Source organism: Miniopterus schreibersii (assembly GCF_964146895.1).
Source record: "Miniopterus schreibersii genome assembly, chromosome: 2".
Taxonomy (NCBI): Eukaryota; Metazoa; Chordata; class Mammalia; order Chiroptera; family Miniopteridae; genus Miniopterus; species Miniopterus schreibersii.
In genome coordinates this window covers 70,731,281-70,750,042 of record NC_138102.1, presented here as the reverse complement: position 1 = coordinate 70,750,042, position 18,762 = coordinate 70,731,281, and the positions used below count along the sequence as shown (strand labels likewise).

General features: G+C 37.4%; 1 protein-coding gene across 1 annotated transcript in view; it reads left to right on the top strand.

Moving 5' to 3' along the window:
- The window catches only part of VWA8 (von Willebrand factor A domain containing 8), a 331,062-nt gene that overhangs the window by 195,772 nt on the left and 116,528 nt on the right, over positions 1 to 18,762 (top strand). Inside the window, exons 27-29 of the mRNA XM_081127980.1 lie at positions 4,259 to 4,367; positions 6,001 to 6,139; positions 8,755 to 8,954. Of these exons, the coding sequence (XP_080984106.1) occupies positions 4,259 to 4,367; positions 6,001 to 6,139; positions 8,755 to 8,954 (448 nt within the window). The remainder of the gene's footprint in view (positions 1 to 4,258; positions 4,368 to 6,000; positions 6,140 to 8,754; positions 8,955 to 18,762) is intronic.

Sequence of the window (18,762 nt, the reverse complement as noted above, 5' to 3'; positions counted from 1 at the left end):
GAATAACAGTAAGTTTCCCCAAATATTTTTCCATCACATGCATCCAAATTACTCTTCATTTTTCTGACCTCAACAGGACCTAGGTGGCAGAGGTGCACAAGTCTAAGTTATAAAGTGAAAGCCATATGTCTAAATGCAGAGCCAAACCCAGAAAGAAAAACCCACACACATCCTCATTGTGTGCATATCGTTTGCCACAAAATTAATTTACCAGCAACAAGTGAGACTATAGGGAATGGAGATTCAGAAGTTTCTAGTAAACAAGGGAAGTTTAACTGGGAATAGTACCTATTATTACTAACTTGAAGTGTTTAAAGAGGATTTTCTGTTTTCTTTCTTTAGTGTGCTGGGTTTTTAAATTTTGTTTTAAATTAAAAAATATTTATGAAGGATTTCATTAATTCGCTTAGGGCCTTGATCTCTTAAACTTTTCTTCCCTGTCAGGTCATAAATTTGAAAATTGCAAATTATACAGAACTCTATCCTAAGAGTGCAAATTTACATGGAAACCCAGAAGATCAAGAGATTCATTCTGCCCAGAAAGAAATATGGGAGAGGGATGCAAGGGGAAGTGATACTTGAATTGTGCCTCAAGAATGAGGATTTCATTAAACAGGCAATAGCAGGAAGGAATTCTAGACAGGTAATGGCCTGGTGGAAACATGAAGGCATAGCATGTTCAGGACTAGGAAGGAGCAGTTCAAAGTGGCTAAGGCATAAATTAACCGAAATGTGAGAGGAAGGGGTATGAGCCAAAGGTAGAAATATTTGTCTAGGTTATTCTGTTCAGGCTCCAGGAAACTCAGTTGAACAGTCCACCTTCATTTGTACCAGAGATTAGATTTAAAACATTAGTAATGAGCAAGGCCTGCTAAAATGGGAGTTGTTCTTTTTCTTCTCAAAGATGGGAGTAATTGGTGAATTTTTGAGAGTTGGTAGAACTACCCTGAAGGTTTCCTTTATTCCCATGAAAATTAGTAGTTCTTGTGGTAAGGAAATGTTTTAGGAATTGCTGATAATAGGTATGTCAGCAACTTCCAATTACATAATGCCCCTAGAAAGATCCAAATCTTTTTCATGTGTTTCTTTCATACTCCAGAAATAGTACTGGCAAATGTTCAGAGAAGACAGAAATTTGCCAGAACATACTCCTTAAAACCCCAGCTCACCTCTTTATGGAAACAATCTTAGACAAACCTCTTGCATGTCACTCAGACTATATTACTTGACTTTGGTGTCTGTATGCCTCATGCTAGGAATTGTATGCATGTTTAGAAAAAAACACTTTTTTCCCCTTTCTGTAACTGCTCAAAGTGCTATAATTTGATCTGGGTCATGCTTTCAATATTCACCATTCTCATAGTTAAAACTTCCAGACCTTTGTTAATACTTCCACAGAGGATTAAGAAACATCACAACATATGAATTGAAATATTTCATTGTTTTAGGAAAACATAAATTCATGAATGACATTGAAAATAAAAAGTAGTGCTATTTATAGGCCTTAACTTTTTCCTTCTTCCCTTTAAAATTAAATCCAGACATCATTCCTGCTAGAACTTTAACAAAGTTAAACAAAACAAGTGACAGGTTCTTAAAACCATGGAAAATACTGTTGTTTGAATCAAATCAGGTATAACAACTTAATTCTAGTCAGAGTTGGATGACCGGTTTTAATAATGGAATATACGATCTTTTGTTGACTGGTTATTAGTTTAGCGTTCCCCCCAAACCAGTGTTGATTGGGCTTCAAATTCAAAGCGTGCTCATGCATCCAATTTTAATGCTTCCTTTTTCCCCTAACTACTAATATAGCGAAGGAGAGCGAGGTAGTAACCATCACATTTGTCCACAGCTTATTGGGAGGGCTTATTAGTGGAAAATAAATGAGAGGCTTTGGTTTACATCAGTTGGCCTGCCTGGAGCCCACTGGAAAAGTCTGAAAACAACACTTGATGTGACCAAGGAACCGGATGGAGTCAGTTTGATTGCACAACTCTAGAACACCCTGCAGATCTGTCCTTCAGTTGTAGTTGTGACTGCCCATACAAATTGTCTTATGTGGTTCTGGAATAGATTCTATAAGGGGTACCTGAAGGTCCTTCCCATATCCTGCCAACCAGCTAGGACTATTTTGAGATGTAACCAGACAGCCTATAATTTCCATGACTATTATTTAGAATGAGTTGGCAAGTTCAAACCAGATTTCACGAATATCCCTGGAATTGTTAGTAAAAGGTAGATGCTGGGTAGTTACATTTTCTCAAATGAATGAAGTGGTTGTTTTTTTAGCATCTGTATGATATTTTTGTGATTATTAAAGGATATATTAGATCAGTTTTAGGCTGCATATTAACCTATCAAGCAAGGATCATTTTTATTAAGTATTTCTCCACCTGTAAGAAACTTAGTTAAATTTCAAGCTGTGCACCTGTTTCTGTTGTTTTCAAAGAATGGGATGTATTTCGAATTTCTTTTTAAAAGCTAATTAGTAAAGCATGCCTTTCTTTCAGGGCACCTATTTCTATTGGTAGGTGTAGATGTTTTCATTTTGATTGTTTTATTTTCATGCCAGAGCACCAAGGTAATGCAAGACTATGGAATCTACCACTGCCACTTCCCTTGACTCACTTCAGTGATCTTCACAGACTCCCCAAGCTCTAAGGAACATTACAGATCTTCCCCTCGATTTCACAAAGGAAGAAATTAGCACTCAGAGATATTAGCTGATTCTTCCTCTCCAAAGTCTGCATAGCTAGTTGATGAAAGAACTAAAACTAGAACCCAGGTCTCCTGCATTCTGTTGTACTATGTCGTCTATGCTAAGGGGAAATAGGTGTGTCTCCTTACTTCATTTTTCTCCTTCGATATTTGGAGACCTAATTCCCCTTTGGTGAACTGCTGAAAGCAAGTGAAGAATACATTTCATTCTCTAAACAAGGAGAGAGAGATCCCAGTCTATGAGATGTTTTCAAGATCCTTATTACATTTAATAGAGAGAACACAACAATAGCAAATCCCCTGGAAGGAAGTGGGTGACCAATCAGAATAATTTAAAATGTATTTTAGATGATAGATACAAAAGCACCTACTTAAGAGATTTATGTCAGATGACGTCGAAGAATTTCAAAGTAAATTTCTTTCCTTTTGTGTTAAACATAAGTATTTCCAAGGGCCAAAGAGCATATTCTTCTAGAATGCTTGATTCTGTTATTTTATGCAAAAAAATGAGCCTTACATGGTCTTATTAAGCATATGGAAATTTGTGTCAGACTACTCTTACTGAAAATAAAATGATTTCTCGATATAAATATGTACTCTTTTAATGATCTTCAAACTCGTTTCCAAACATGCATTTCAATCTATATCTACATGTGCATTATTTTTAAAGAAATTTAACTCTGAATCATTGTTTGCCTTATCAGGAAATAAGAAATTTTATAATGAATTAAATGACAAATTGATGGTTCTTTTTTAAAGAAAAGGTAGTATGCTCAAAAATTTGTCTGTGGTTTTATACTTAAGCACTGCTATATGTGTTTTGGCAAATCACTTTATATAAAAATCATTTTAAATAAAAAGGAATCTAAACACACACTAATTCCATTAGAAATCAGGATAGGAGCTCCCTTGGAGAGTGTAATGACCACAGTCATCCTGAGGGGCTTTCTGGGTGCTGGTGATGCTCTGTTCCTTTGGGTGCTGGTTTTGGGTGCTGGTGTGTTCAGGACTAAGTGGCACATTTATGTGAATGTTTCTGTTTATAATATTTCAATTCAAAGTGAAAAAAATTAAAGTGCTAACAGAGTCTATGAAACTTGCCCTGTACAACTTACAAACATGTGACTGGTAGTAGTGTGTGCTATTTATCATTTGATTCCAAATTTGAAAGAATATACTGAAAAATTGATAGGCTGTTCCCTTTTTTGCCTAAACCTTTTCTATGCTATGCTCTACTGGGAATTTAGATGTCAAATTGCTAAGTATTTTACCAATTCAAGGAAAAAGTATGTAATCAATTCTATTTGTCATTAAGGTAAAAACAGAATAGGACTTTATCTTCTGACTCAGAAATGTGGAATCTTTTCTTCTTAAAGTACATTCTAAGCATGGTTTTATAGGCTCTTAATAAAGTGAAAAAAACTTCTGAGTAAAGCATTCATCAAATTTATTTGTGTATTTGATAATAGATGGCTCTTTTTTTCCTTGTGACTTGGAAACAAGAAGGAATGTTTACTTTTCAAATCATCCTTGACAGGTTGCCTCTGCCAAAGCAGACATTCATGGGCTACTGGACAATTGGCCAGTCAAGAAATGGAATGCAGAAACTGTTGTGTCCAGCAGAAACTCATCATATAGACATAAAGGTTGATATGATTTCTTCATTAAAATGTTGAATGTTACAGATTTTTATGTATCTTCACTGGAGAAAACTTATACAAGCTCAGAAATGACTTGTTCTGATTTATATTAGAGTAGATTTAGCTTCTGCTCAAACTCACACCAGTCTGGCCTCTGAGGGACTCAGTGTAGGTAACTGCTAATGGTCAGTAAAATTCCTAAGAGCTGACCTGTATTTCAGGAGAATCAGGTATCTTGTGTGTTCTCTGAGACAGTTATGCCAGGATATTAGTCTTCATGTAAAAAGGCAAAGGAAAAGATTAGCAATCACTAGTTGCAATAAAAACCCCTCTATGTATTTCAAGCAAAAAAGGATTTACTGTAGGGAATTAGATGCTTATAAAATCATTAGAAAAGACAGAAGGAACAAAAGTCTAGGGGTCATCACTGGAGTTTTAGTTTCAAGATCAGTGCTTCTGCTTCTGCTACCACCCCTGTTGCTGAGAGCTATACAGTAAAGCACGATTGGCAATTGTTTCTGTAAAACATCAGGTAGTAAATATTTTAGGCTTTGTGGCGATACAGATTCTGTCACAACTAACTACTCAACTCTGCCATGGTAGCACAAAGGCAGCCGTAGACAATACATTACAAAAGCAGGCAGGGATCAGGGTTGACCAGTGGTCCATAGTTCATAAATGCCTGGAGTAGAGCATAGAATCTGACTGCATGTATTTGTCAGAGACTCCTTGTCAACTATAGCTGCAGGAAGACGGCCACTACTACTTCTGCCTTCCAAATCTCATGCAAGTGCATTTAATTGGCATAACCTAATCACATCCAGAACCCTTGCTGCAAGGGAGTATGAGGAATGTAGTTTCTAGCCTTCCTGCTCCTGAGATGCAGACTAGTCCAAAAGCAGGAGGGAACATGGATGCCACAGTGGTCAGTATCTAACCCAAACATTTTTTTATTAATTAAGGACTGACGGTAAGGCATACGAATTATTGACATTTTAGTTACATCTATATAATCTTTCCAGGATATCATATCTAAGTACCCAGTACCTATATCAATAACATTATTAAGTTTGTTCCTCTGCTTATGTTTCTACTGAACAACATTTTACCATGTGTGAATATTCTACCTTTCATAATTAACAGTAGTGGTTATCGGTAAGATGTTTTTCATTTCAGTTGTCACTGTTTTTTATATTTTATTTCAAAGACCCAGGCTTAGCTATTACATTCTATGTAATGATATAATAATCATTCTGTGCAGTGGCTATATCAGGCCCTGATTCATTCATTTACAAATTATCCTTCTGGTCAGGACAGCTCTGGGTCCCAGTACTTGGAGTTCAAAGTTGCTCTTGGCTTAGGAAGAAATGAAATAATGAGAAATATTGTGGGATTTTACATCTGGTATATTTTATGGGTAAAAAGAAAATAAAGTGAGAATTAAATAACAGCACATGTGGAAGCATTTATAAATGCAATTTTATGGTATTATTTTTATACATACCATGCCAGTCAATAAAATAAGAGATAGATTAAGATATTGATTATTTAGATTAAATTCTGTATTTTGGAAGAACTACATTTTCTACATTTTAGTAACTACCCAAATTTCGTAACTCAGATAACTACTTTATTATAGGGCCCAGCATTTATAAACATACAGGAGTATCCAGTAGAAAGACATGAAGGAAGATCGGAAACCTTTACTGAAGAATGTGCCTCCTGGAGGTTGCCCTTGGATGACATTAACATAATCTGTGACGTTGCTACATCCCATGGTATGTCAGTTTATTCTTTTGATTTTTTCCTTCCTGCACTGATTTTTTTAAAAGAGGGATTCAAGTAATCTCTAGACATCAAGAAGTCCATAGACTGTCATTCTTGGATTGGATAGCAATTATGTAAAATTTAGAACTAATTTCCTATAACAACCTAACAAAATACTATTGTGGGATCCACTTAAGCACTGCTAAGTTTGTATGCATATGTCTGTTTCTCATTACAATTGTAGCACAAAGTTAAACACACCCAGGCATGTGCTAAAAATAGAAGGGAAAAAGAAAAAGGAGAAACATTGGATTCTTTGGCTGGGATTCCAGTTTGGTGATTGCATGAACCATGAAAGCGAGGCTGCAGTGATTTGCAGGCATTAAACTTCTCATTGTAAAGAAAGACAAATAAAGGATGTTAACTTTTGGCATGTGCATTTCTGGACTGTTGCCATTACCTACTGATGCATGTAGTGTGCCCTGGTACATTTTGGCAGCAGTTTCTCAATTAGTGGCAGTTATTAAGTAGTATAAACAGAAGCGAGGGCAGGAGGAGGGGAGAGAGTCTCTAACTTGACTAAGATGGGGATTGTGCAGGCAAAAATTCAGAAGAAAGTTTTGTTCATGTAAATTCTATAGGTATTGCTTATTCCTAAAATGAGCAATGTTGGATAAAAATGTGCAGGGATTTTGGTAACAGATTGGTGCTCTTATTAAGATATTTTACATTCATTAGTAGAGAGTAAGGATGGATTCTATGGATACAGTTTGAACTTTTGGCCCTTGTGCCATATTTAGGGATTGTACATAAGTATGCTGTGATCCTCTGCCCCACTGCCCTTGACAGGCATCACTAATCAGGTGCAGCACTTTCCTCATTAAACCTTGTCACAGTGTCACAATTCTCAACACATCATTCCAGGCAGCTGCTGCCAGGTAGTCAGAATTGCCCTTAAAAAATGAAACTCCTTTGCTGTTCTTCATATAGTTGGACCCTTTATTTCAGTATTATCCACATTTGCAAACTATGTTTTTTGTTATTTGTTTCTTCTTTTTTTACCCATTCTGTATTTGTAAGAGAAAAGAGCATTTTCTTGGCTTAGAATCATTCATATATATATTTGAGCCAAAGACCAAACAGCACTTAATTCTTTTAATATCAGAGAGCAATTAATAATTTTAAGTATACTTGTGTTAATATTTTTAGTATATTCCCTGGTATCCTATCCTATGTGCAAAGGTACTCAATAAATGTTGAATTGAATTGAATTGATTTGATTTGTGCTGATAGAGGATACACTAAAAAGATTCTTCAGTTATAAATTATGTCATTCTATCTGATATTTGGAACTATAACATACACACAGTCTCCTAAATAATGTCTTCTACAGCTTCTGTTGACTTGTGTTTCTTATCAATGTTAGCTATTTATTAAATTTCCTATATCTTTATGTATAATATTTGGTCTTTATATATGTCTATGGCATACACACACAAACAATATATGTATACATATGTTCCACATTTTCTAGGATAGTATCAAATATAAATGTTATATCTTGTTATCATGTCTTGTGTCTTACTTTTGGGTTCAGAAAATACGACCACTGTCAAACAGATGCCTAGATGAGGAATGATGCTGAGAGCACTTATTATAAAAAAGTAACTTATTCCCTTGCCATAGATACAGATTATGGGAAACATAGCCTATTGTCTGATTACTCAAAGGAAGGCCCTCAAACCAACAGCATTGGCATCTCCTGGGAGCTTGTTGAAAAGACCGAATCTGAAACCCCTCCCAGACCTACTTAATCAGAACCTACATTTTCATTAGATCCCTAGTGATTCATATGCACTTGAGTTGAAAAAGCACTAATAGAGAATTCAGAAAATGAACCTATTCAAGTACCCAGATTGAAAATATAGAGATTTTGTTTTATTTTTTATTGAGTTATAATTGACATATAACATTATATTAGTTTCAGGTATACAACATAATTTGATATTTGTATTGTGAAATGATCATCACAGTAACTCTAGTTAACATTTGTCACCATACATAGTTATAAAATTTTTGTGTGTGTGATGAGAAGGGACGGAGATTTTATAAGAGGTACTCAAAAGATAAACAAAAGTTTGGGAAATTAGATCCATAAAGCTAAGAATAAAAAAATGGAATTATTTATAGCACGAAAAACTTAAGGATCTAGTAACTGTCTAGGAAATGCAAGATTCGCAGGCAGATGTTGACCAGCTTTTGTCCGTCTGAACGAACAATAAAACAAGAGAAAACAGACCTTATTGAAGTACAAAGCACTTTGCTTTCATACAAGGAAGAATTTCTTGCATTTAAAGTGTTAAATAGTTAATGGTGTTATTGTGAGATATTATAGAATTCTTTTGGGACCAAATACCTCCTTAAGTAGATAGCTGTGGCCCCATCTACTTTTAGAGCAGGAACTAAATTGCTTCTCATGGTCCTTTTTCAGCCTAATCAATCCATCTACAAATCATCTCTTAAGTTTCACCTGTGCTTAGTCTCATGATTCAGTTTTCACCAGACCTCTTGACCAGTCAGAAAATTTGTTGCAGATTACAAAATTAACTCCTTTTTGTCGTTTCAGAAAATGAGGAAAATACTCTCTATGTAGTTACATGCAATCCTGTTTCCTTATACTTCATGAATATGGCCGGAAAAAGTGGTAACTTTGTGGACTTTTTTGACATCTTCCCAAGAACTGCCAGTGGAATTTGGCACCCGTTTGTGACTGTGGCACCCTTGGGAAATCCCCTCAAAGGTCAAGTGATTCTCCATGAGCAGCAGGTAATGTACCCCAGGTTACTCACAAGGCACTCACATGCCAAGGGTAACTTATGCGGAGTAAAAGGCAAGAATGATTTGCAACCTATAACTGAAAATATGTGTTTTTATAAAGACCAAGGAAAGGGGCTAGAAGGAGGGCCCAAAGTTATATTTGATCATTACCACGAAGACAAGTTAATATCTTCCTCTCTGCAGAGACTCCAGCATGACCTGTAAGTCTGGAAACATGTAAGTCAGAGTTTCTCAACCTCAGCACAATTGACATTTGAGGCCAGATAACTCTTTGTTATGAAGCTTGCATTACCTTTGAGGAGATAAACAACAAACAAATAAACCAACAAATAATTATACCAATTTCAGATAGTATGTGTTTCACAGGCTGTGTGTTTTAGTTAGGGAGACTTCTTTATCAATAGAAGCTAGAAAATATTCTAAGGAATGATAGAGTGGGTAGGAGGAGTTGGTTGGGTGAGCAAGTATTAAGAGGTGACATTTTATCTGAAAACGGAATGAATTCTCTATGCAAAGGATGCCACGTAAATGCATTGCATGGAACTGTGTTACTCCGCTTGAGCTGCTATAACAGAGAAAGCATAGACTAGGTAGCTTATAAACAATAGAAATTTATTACTCACAGTTCTGGAAGCTGGGAAGTCCAGGATGAAGGCACTGGCGGAGTCGATGTCTCCTGAGGGACCACTTCTTAGATAGCCATCTTTTTGCTGGCTCCTCAGATGAAGGAGGAGTGCAGAATCTCTTTGGTGTCTTGTTCATTCATTCATTCATTCATTCATTTGTTGAATTTATTGGGTTGACATTGGTTAATAAAACCATGCAGTTTTCGAGTGTACAACTCTATAACACATCATCTGCATACTGCATAGTGCGCTCACCATGCCAAGTTGTCTTTTTCCACCGTTTCTTATCCACCATTTGCCCTCTTCCAGCTTCCCCCACACCCCTTTTTTTTCTCTCTAGCAATCACTGTATTGGTGTCTATGTCTGGTTTTTTTTGGCTAATCCCTTCACCTTTTTCACCTAGCATCCCCTCCTCCCCCAACAGCTGTCAGTCTGTTCTCTGTACTGTTCTCTGTCTCTATGAGTCTGTTTCTATTTTGTTTGTTAGTTTATTTTGTTCATTAGATTCCACACATAAATGAAATCATATGGTATTTGTCTTTCTCTGACTGGCTTATTTTATTTACCATAATACTCTCTAGGTACACTCCAGGCTGTCTAAAACAATAAGATTTCCTTCTTTTTGTACAGCTGAGTAGTATTCATTCCATTTTATCCACTCATCCTACATATGAACACTGACACTGCTTCCAAATCTTGGCTATTATAAATAATGCTTCAATGGACATAGGGGTGAGTATATTCTTTTAAATTTGTGTTTCAGGTTTCTTTGGATATATTCCCAGAAGAGGAATTGCTAGGTCAGAAGGCAGTTCATTTTCAATTTTTTGAAGAAACCCCATGTTGTTTTCCTCAGTGGCTGCACCAGTCTGCATTCCCACCAACAGTGCACAAGGATTCCCTTTTCCATATCCTCGCCAACACTCATTGTTTGTTGGTTGATTGATAATAGCCATTCTGACAGGTGTGAGGTGGTATCTCATTGTAGTTTTCATTTGTATTTCTCTGATGATTAGTAATGTTCAGCAACTTTCCATATGTCCATTGGCCATCTGTATGTCCCTTTGGACAAGTGTCTATTCAGATCCTTTGCTCATTTTTTAATTAGATTGTTTGTTTTCTTGGTGTCAACTTGTATAAATTCTTTATAAATTTTGGAAATTAACCCCTTATCAGATGTATCATTGGCAATTATGTTCTTCCATTCAGTGGACTGTCTTTTCATTTTGTTGATGATTTCCTTTTCAGTGCAAAAGTTTTTCGGTTTAATGTAGTCCCATTCGTTCACTTTATTTTTTTGTTTCCCTTGCCCAAAGAGATATATCAGAAAAAAATATTGCTATGAGAGATGTCTGAGATTTTACTGCTTATGTTTTCTTCTAGAATTTTTGTGGTTTGACTTAAATTTAAGTCTTCAATTCACTTTGAGTTTATTCTTGTATATGGTGTAAAGAGGTGGTTTAGTGTCTTTTTTTTTTTTTGCATGTATCTGTCCAATTTTCCCAACACCATTTATTGATTAAGCTACCTTTACCCTATTGTATGTTCTTGCCTCCTTTGTCAGATATTAACCATAAAGGTGTGGGTTTATTTCTAGGTTCTCTATTCTATTCCATTGAACTATATGCCTGCTTTCCAGTACCATGCTGTTTTGATTACTATGGCCCCATAGTATAGTTTGATAGCAGGTAGCGTGATCCCTCCAACTGTGTTTTTTCTCAAGATTGCTGTGGCTATTCAGGATCTTTTGAGGTTCCATATAAATTTTTGAAATATTTGTTCTAGTTCTGTGAAATATGCCATTGGTATCTTGATAGGAACTGCATTGAATCTATAGATTGCTTTGGGTAGTATGGACATTTTTATGATGTTAATTCTTCCTATCAGTGGACATGGTTTATGCTTCCACTTACTAGTATCTACCTCAATTTCTTTTTTTAGTATCTAAGTATGGGTCTTTTACCTCCCTGGTTAAATTTATACCTAGGTACCTTATTTTTCCCATTGCAATTGTAAATGGGATGTTTTCTTAGTTTCTCTTTTTGGTAGTTCATTATTGGTATATAAAAATACCACTGATTTCTGAATATTAATTTTATATCCTGCTATTTACTGAATTCATTGATCAGTTCTAGTAGTTTTTTGGTGGAGTATTTAGGTTTTTCTATATGCAGTGTCATCTCTTCTTCAGATAATCACAGTTTTACTTCTTCCTTTTTAGTTTGGGTTCCTTTTATTCCTTCTTCTTGTCTGATGGCTGTGACTACGACTTCAAGTACTGTGTTGAATAAGAGTGGTGAAAGCAGACATCCCTGTCTTGTTCCTGATGTTAAGGGAAATGCTTTTAGTTTTTTCCATTGACTATGATGTTGGCTGTGGGTTTGTTAAATATGGGTTTTATTATGTTGAGGAATGTTTTCTCTATTCCTACTTTGCTGATAGTTTTTATCATAATTGGGTGCTGGATTTTATCAAATGCTTTTTCTGCATCTATGAATATAATCATGTGATAATTTTTACCCTTCATTTTGTTTATGTGGTGTATTACATTTATTGATTTGCAAATATTGTACCAACCATTAGTCCTCAGAATAAATCCCTCAATCATGGTGTATGATCATTTTGTATTCCTGGATTTGGTTTGTTAATATTTTGTTGAGGATTTTTGCATCTATGTTAATCAGGGATATTGGCCTAAAATTTTCTTTTTTGTAGTGTCTTTATCTGGTTTTGGAATTAGGATAATGCTGGCCTCATAAAATAGTTTGGAGTCTTCCCTCCAATTGAATTTTTTGGAATCGTTTGAGAAGGATGGGTGTTATTCCTTCTTTGAATGTTTGATAAAATTTGCCTGTGAAGCCGTCCAATCCAGGACTTTGATTTGCTAGGAGTTTCTTGATTACTACTTCCATTTCGTTAGTTGTCATCGATCTAGTCAGATTTTCTGATTCTTCCTTATTCAGTTTTGGAAGATTATATATTTCTAGGAATTTATCCATTTCGCTGAGGTTGTCCAAATTATTGGCATATAGTTGTTCATAATATTTTCATACAATCTTTTGCATTTTTTTAGTGTATGTTGTTTAGTGTATGTTGCATTTTTTTAGTGTATGTTGTTACTTCTCCTCTTTCATTTCTGATTTTATTTATTTAGGTCCTCTCTCTTTTTTTCTTGATAAGCCTGGTTAAAGGTTTGTCAATCTCGTTTATCTTTCTCAAAGAACCAGATGTTGGTTTCATCGATCTTTTGTATTGTTTTTTTAGATGCTATGTCATTTATTTCCACTCTAATCTTTATTACCTTCCTTCTACATACTCTGGGCTTTGTTGTTCTTTTTCCAGTTCTTTTACGTGTAGGATTAGATTGTTTATTTGAGATTTTTATTGCTTCTTGATGTAGGTCTGTCATGCTATAAATTTCCCTCTTAGGACTGCTTTCTCCATGTCTCATGGATTTTGGGTTGTTGTATGTTCATTTTCATTTGTCCCAAGGTAACATTTTATTCCCTCCTCGACTTCATTGTTGACTCATTCATTGTTTAGTTATTAAGACTTGTTTTGTGTCCTAACCTGTGATCTATCCTAGAGAATGTTCCATGTGTCCTTGAAAAGAATGTATATTCTGCTGTGCTGGGATGAAATGTTCTATACATATCAATCAAATCCATCTGGTCCAGTGTGTCATTTAAGGTCCCTGTTGCCTTGTTGATTTTTTGCCTGGAAGATCTACCCAGTGATGTCACAATGGGGTGTTAAAATCCCCCACTATGACTGTATTACTGTCAATCTCTCCCTTTATGACCACCAAGATTTTCTTTATATACTTATGTGCTCCTATGTTGGGTGCATATATGTTTACAAGGGTTATATCCTCTTGTTGGATTGTTCCCATTAGTATTTTGTAGTTTCCTTCTTTGTTTCTTACTATAGCCTTTGTTTTAAAGTCATTTTGTCTGATATAAGTATTGCTGCCCCAGGGTGGTTGTTGTTTTTTTTCATTTTCATTTGCATAGAAAACTTATTCCATCCCTTCACTCTCCATCTGTATGTATCATTTGTTCTGAGGTCGATCTCTTGTAGACAGTGTATATATGGGTCATGTTTTCTTATCCATTCAGCTACCCTGTGTCTTTTGATTGGAGCATTTAATCTGTTTCCATTTAAAGTTATTATTGATAGACATTTATTGCCATTTTATTCTTTATACCTATGATCCTCTCTTTCTTTCTTTTTTCCTTCTTTTTTCTTTTCTTATTTGTCCCTTTAACATGTCTTGTAATACTGGTTCAGTGGTAATGAACTCCTTTAGGTTTTTGAGGGGTTTTTTTGTCTGGGAAGCTCTTTATTTTCCCTTCAATATAAATGGTAGGCTTACTGGATAGAGTAGCCTTGGTTGTAGATCCTTGATTTTCATCACTTTGAATATTTAATGCCAATCCTTTCTGGCCTGAATAGTTTCTGTTGAGAAATCATCTGATTCCTGGCCTAATGGTAGTTCCTTTGTAGATAACTGTCTTTCTCTTGCTGCTCTTAAGATTCTGCCTTTATCTTTAACTTTTGCCCTCTTTTTAGAGATGTTCTTGGTGTGGGCCTCTTTGGGTGTATCTTGTTTGGTACTCCCTGTGCTTTCTGAACTTGTGTTTAATTTTCCTTCACCGGGTTAGTGAAGTTTTGAGCCATTATTTTTTCAAATAGGTTCTCAGTCCCTTGCACTGTCTCTTCTCCTTCTGGTATACCTATTATGCAGATGTTACATTTGAAGTTGTCCCAGAGGTTTCTTAGACTTTCCTCATTAATTTTTTTTTCTTTTTGTTGTTCTGCCTATATCTTGTCCTCTGAATCACTAATTTGATCTTCTGCTTCATCTAACCTGCTGTTTATTTCTTCTATTTTATTCTTCTTTTCACATATAGTATTCTTAATTTCTGACTGGTTCTTTTTTATGGTTTCATGTTCTTTTTAATGCTTAGTGTCTCTTTGTTTAAGTTCTCACTGAGATCATCCATTCTTCCTCGAAAGTTAAACATTCTTATAACCGTTGTTTTAAATTCTGCACCTGGTATCTTGATTACTTCCATTTCATTTAATTATTTTTCTGGGGATTTCTCTCCTTCTTTCATTTGAGGCATATTGCTTTGTCTCTTCATTTTGTCTCTATGTATTAGGTAGATCTGCTATGACTCCCAAACTTGCTTTGATAACTTTATAATGTAGGTGTCTTGTGGGGCTCAGTGGCACAATCTTCCAGATCACCTGAGTTCAATGTCTCTTTTATGGGTATGTGTGCTGTCCTGTTATAGTTCAGTCTTCAATGCTGTTGGCCTGTTTGTAGGTGGAGTTAACCCTCAAGCTGGCTGACTATAAGGATAGATCTCAATCACCATGTATGAGTCGCTGTGCAGGGGCTTCCTACTGAGGCAGAGTTGCTTCCAGCAGGGTCTGCTGCCTGCCAGAATCCTCTTTTTTGGTGTTACACTTGTGTGGCTAGTTGGGTCAAGCTCTGGTGTATCTGAAACCCACCACTGGTTTTGTTGGTTCTGCCTCCACTTGGGTGGGTTTTCAATGCAGATTGATGTCAGACGTTGTGTATAACCAGCTTTGGGCTACCTGTCTGGAGTTACCACTCTATTCACTGTTTGTGGCTATGTCTACTGTGCCTGGGTGTGCGTGGGAGTGGCCAAGCTGTGCACAAGGGTCGGCTTCCTCCATCTCTGAGCCAAGGGCAGATCAATAATAGGTCCAAGGCTCCCTGAGGACCACCCCTACCTGCCAGCTACTCCATCACCCCTGAGGTTTCCTGGTCTTCCTCCAGAGCCTTCCAAAGAAAGACTATAGAGTGGACCCTTGCTGGCCACCACCCACAAATCCTGCCACAAGTCACAAAGTTGGTAGGGTAGGGTGACCAGGGTCAGGAGGAGGATGGAGACAGCATGGTCAGGTACTCAACGGGGGGAAAGTGTCCCCTACTCCAGAGCCATACCACTCAGTCTCTGCCAGAGTCTCCAAGCCTAGCTCCCCCAGGGGGAGTGCACTGCAGGTTGGATACAGCCAGCTGTGGCCTATGCAGGAGCAAACTCAGCAGGGCAGGGCCACTGGGACTTTAGAGGACAGATCAAAAGTCTTCCACTGGGGACGTTTCCCACTGAGCCTGCAGGATGAAGGCAAGCACATCCCCTACCCCCATTCCACAGTGCCTGAGTCTCAAATAAGTCTGGCCCCCATTCCAAAACCACACAGTTCACTGACTGTCTGAGAGTCTGCCAAGAGCTTCTTCAGAAAAAGAGCACACCAAAGGTCCCTTTTGGGTGCAGACCCCTCTGCACAACTTGAGCTTGGCAGGGTGGTGTCACCAGTAGTTGGAGGTCTGGCTTGGTGCAGTCCCCAGGCTGGTGCTGTAAGAATAGGAGTGCTCAACCCTGGGAGGATGGTGCCTGAGGACGGTGTTGGACAGAGACTCAGCACAGGGACCTTAGTGGCTGACTCTCCAGATCTCTCCTTGGGGCCACACCACCCAGACCTTTTCTTTATGACTCCCATATGCCATGAATCACCTTCCCACTATCAGAGCCCTAGGTAAGCATTTGAGAGCAAAATCCTGTGTGCTGGCCCTTTAAAAGAGCACCTGGATTTCTAGCAGACTCCTTCCTCTTCTAGGCCAAAAGAGTCCCCACTGATTCCCACTGCCAGATGCTATGCAGACTCCTCTTCCTGGCTCTGATGCTCTGGGTTGGGGATCCCAGCATGGAGTTGAGACCTGATGCTCCTCAGGGGCAACTTTTGCAGCTGAGATATCCCTTTGGCTTCTCAACCACCACAAGTGGATGCAGGATCCTGCCCCCTTCATGTCTCTACCCTTCTTAACAGCCTCTGTGTGGCTTCTGTAAATTCTTGGTTATAATATTCCTGTTCAGCTATCCTTTAGTTGGTTGTTTAGGTTGGTTGCTTTATAATTTAGTTGTAAACCCGGTTTGGCACCAGGAGGAGGTGAATGTAGCTTCACCCTACTCCACAGCTGTCTTGGAATCCTGGTGTTTCTTTTATAAGGTCACTAATCCCATTCATAAAGACTCCACCTTTATGACCTGTTAAAGGTCCCAGCTCCTAATATACTGGGGCTTAGGATATAAACATATTTATTTGGGGAGACATAAACATTTAGTCCATTGCAGGAATGCAATGAAACTAATGATGATCTAATGATCATCTTTAGTATCGAATGATGATCTAATTCCATCCATCACTACTATTCTAAGATAGAACTAATGAGAAGTACAGATGCCCAGAGTTAGGCTAAAAATAATCCCAAACAAGATAAAGATCAAAGGACAGGCTGTGTGTGTTTCAAATAATGAGAATTCTAAAGGTCTGAGTTAATCTGTACTATACCAATAGAAAGGAGTGTAATGTTTCTGTATACCTATTACCCACCTAATATCTACCAAAGCATTTTATTTTGTCAACAAATACACATCATATACCTGCTATTGGGGATACTTCAGTGAATAAAACAGAAAAATCCTTGTCCTCAAAAGCTTACGTTCTGGTGCAGGAAGATATATAATAAGCAAAATAAATAATTAAATTATATCTTAAGGCAGAAGACAAAAGCAAAAGAAAGGAAAACAAGGCTGGGAGGAAGACTGCTATTTAAAATAGCATGGTGGGCAATGACTGCCTAACTGAAAAGGTCCTATTTAAGCAAAGACTTGATGGAGGCAAAGGGAGAGCAGGTATCTGGAAGAAACTTCCAGGTAAAGAGAATTGTAAGTTGTAACCTGCCTCTTCAACTTGAAAAGTGTGGTAGGGATGATTGGCTGAGGGAAAGAGTTTAAGGAGGTGAGGCCAAAGAGGTCACATAGTAGGTTGGGGCAGGGTCTTGGTGGAGGGGCTCAGGAAGCAGATTATGTAGAGCCTTGAAGGCCATTGTGATGTTCTGGGGCCTGTCTCTGAGTGGAAGGGAAAGGTGTTAGAAGGTTTCAAGCAGAGGAGTGGCCTGATCTAACATGTATTTTTAGAGGATTTCTCTGACTCCTCTATGGTGAATAGCCTATAGGTGTTAAGGCAGAATGAAGGAGGCTAGTTAAGAGACTTTGGCCATGATTCATGCAAGAGATAATGGCAGGTTGGAGGAGTATGGAGGTTGTAATAATGATGGATTCTGGACATATTTAGAAGGTAAGATCAACATGATTTCCCAATAGATCAGATGTATGGGATGAGAAGGAGCAGAATTAAAGACAACTTCACGTTTTAGGGCCTGAGCAAATGAAATGATAGAGTCGCCATCAACTGAAATGAGGAAGGAATCAATTTTGGAGGAAAGATTAGGTGTCTGATTAAATTTTACATGTCTATTAGGCATCCAAGTAGATGAACCTGGAGTTCAATGGAGAGGTCAGAACAGGAAATACAAGTTTGGGAGTCAATGGCATATAAGACATGAGAATGAAAGAGGTCACCGGGGAGTGAATGTGGGTCAAGAAGAGATGTTTGAGCACTAAGCCCTGTGGCAATAAAACATTAAGAAATCAGGGACATGAGGAGGAATCTACCAAGGGTTTGGAAATGAGTGGCCAGTGAAGCAGGCGAATAAACTGGGGAGTGTGGTGTCCTGGGAGGAAAGTGATGAGTGTCTCAAGGAGAGGAATCAATTGTTAAATGCCGACAATGTGTAAGATAAATATTACATACACTATCCCATGTTGTTCTTCCAGCTGCCCAGGGAGGTAGCTGTTAGCAATATGTACATTTGAGGAAACAGGCTCAGGGAATTTTAACAACTTGCTCAGCTACATGGGACTTGAGATTCAAACCACATTGGATGGACCCCAGTAGAATTAAACTTCACACACTCTCACTTCAGATACTTGGGGAAAGAAAAGTCTGAAAAATTTTAAAGTATTCATAATAGGAAAATATTAAAGAAATGCAGTGCTGTTGCTTATGAATATTTAAGGTCACTATAAAAATAAAGTGTTACCAAGAAACAGTATTTTGGACTGTGTCTAATCAAGAGGAAAATGTTGCATAAATAACATGTCAGTAGTTAACTGAGTAAATAAGTCAACTTTAACTTTAGGCATTGCCTTAAGAATTATCATAAATTCTGAGTTAATAAATTTTTTCTGGTTTTCAGATTTTTCTTTTCTTTTTACTTTCTCCTACAAGC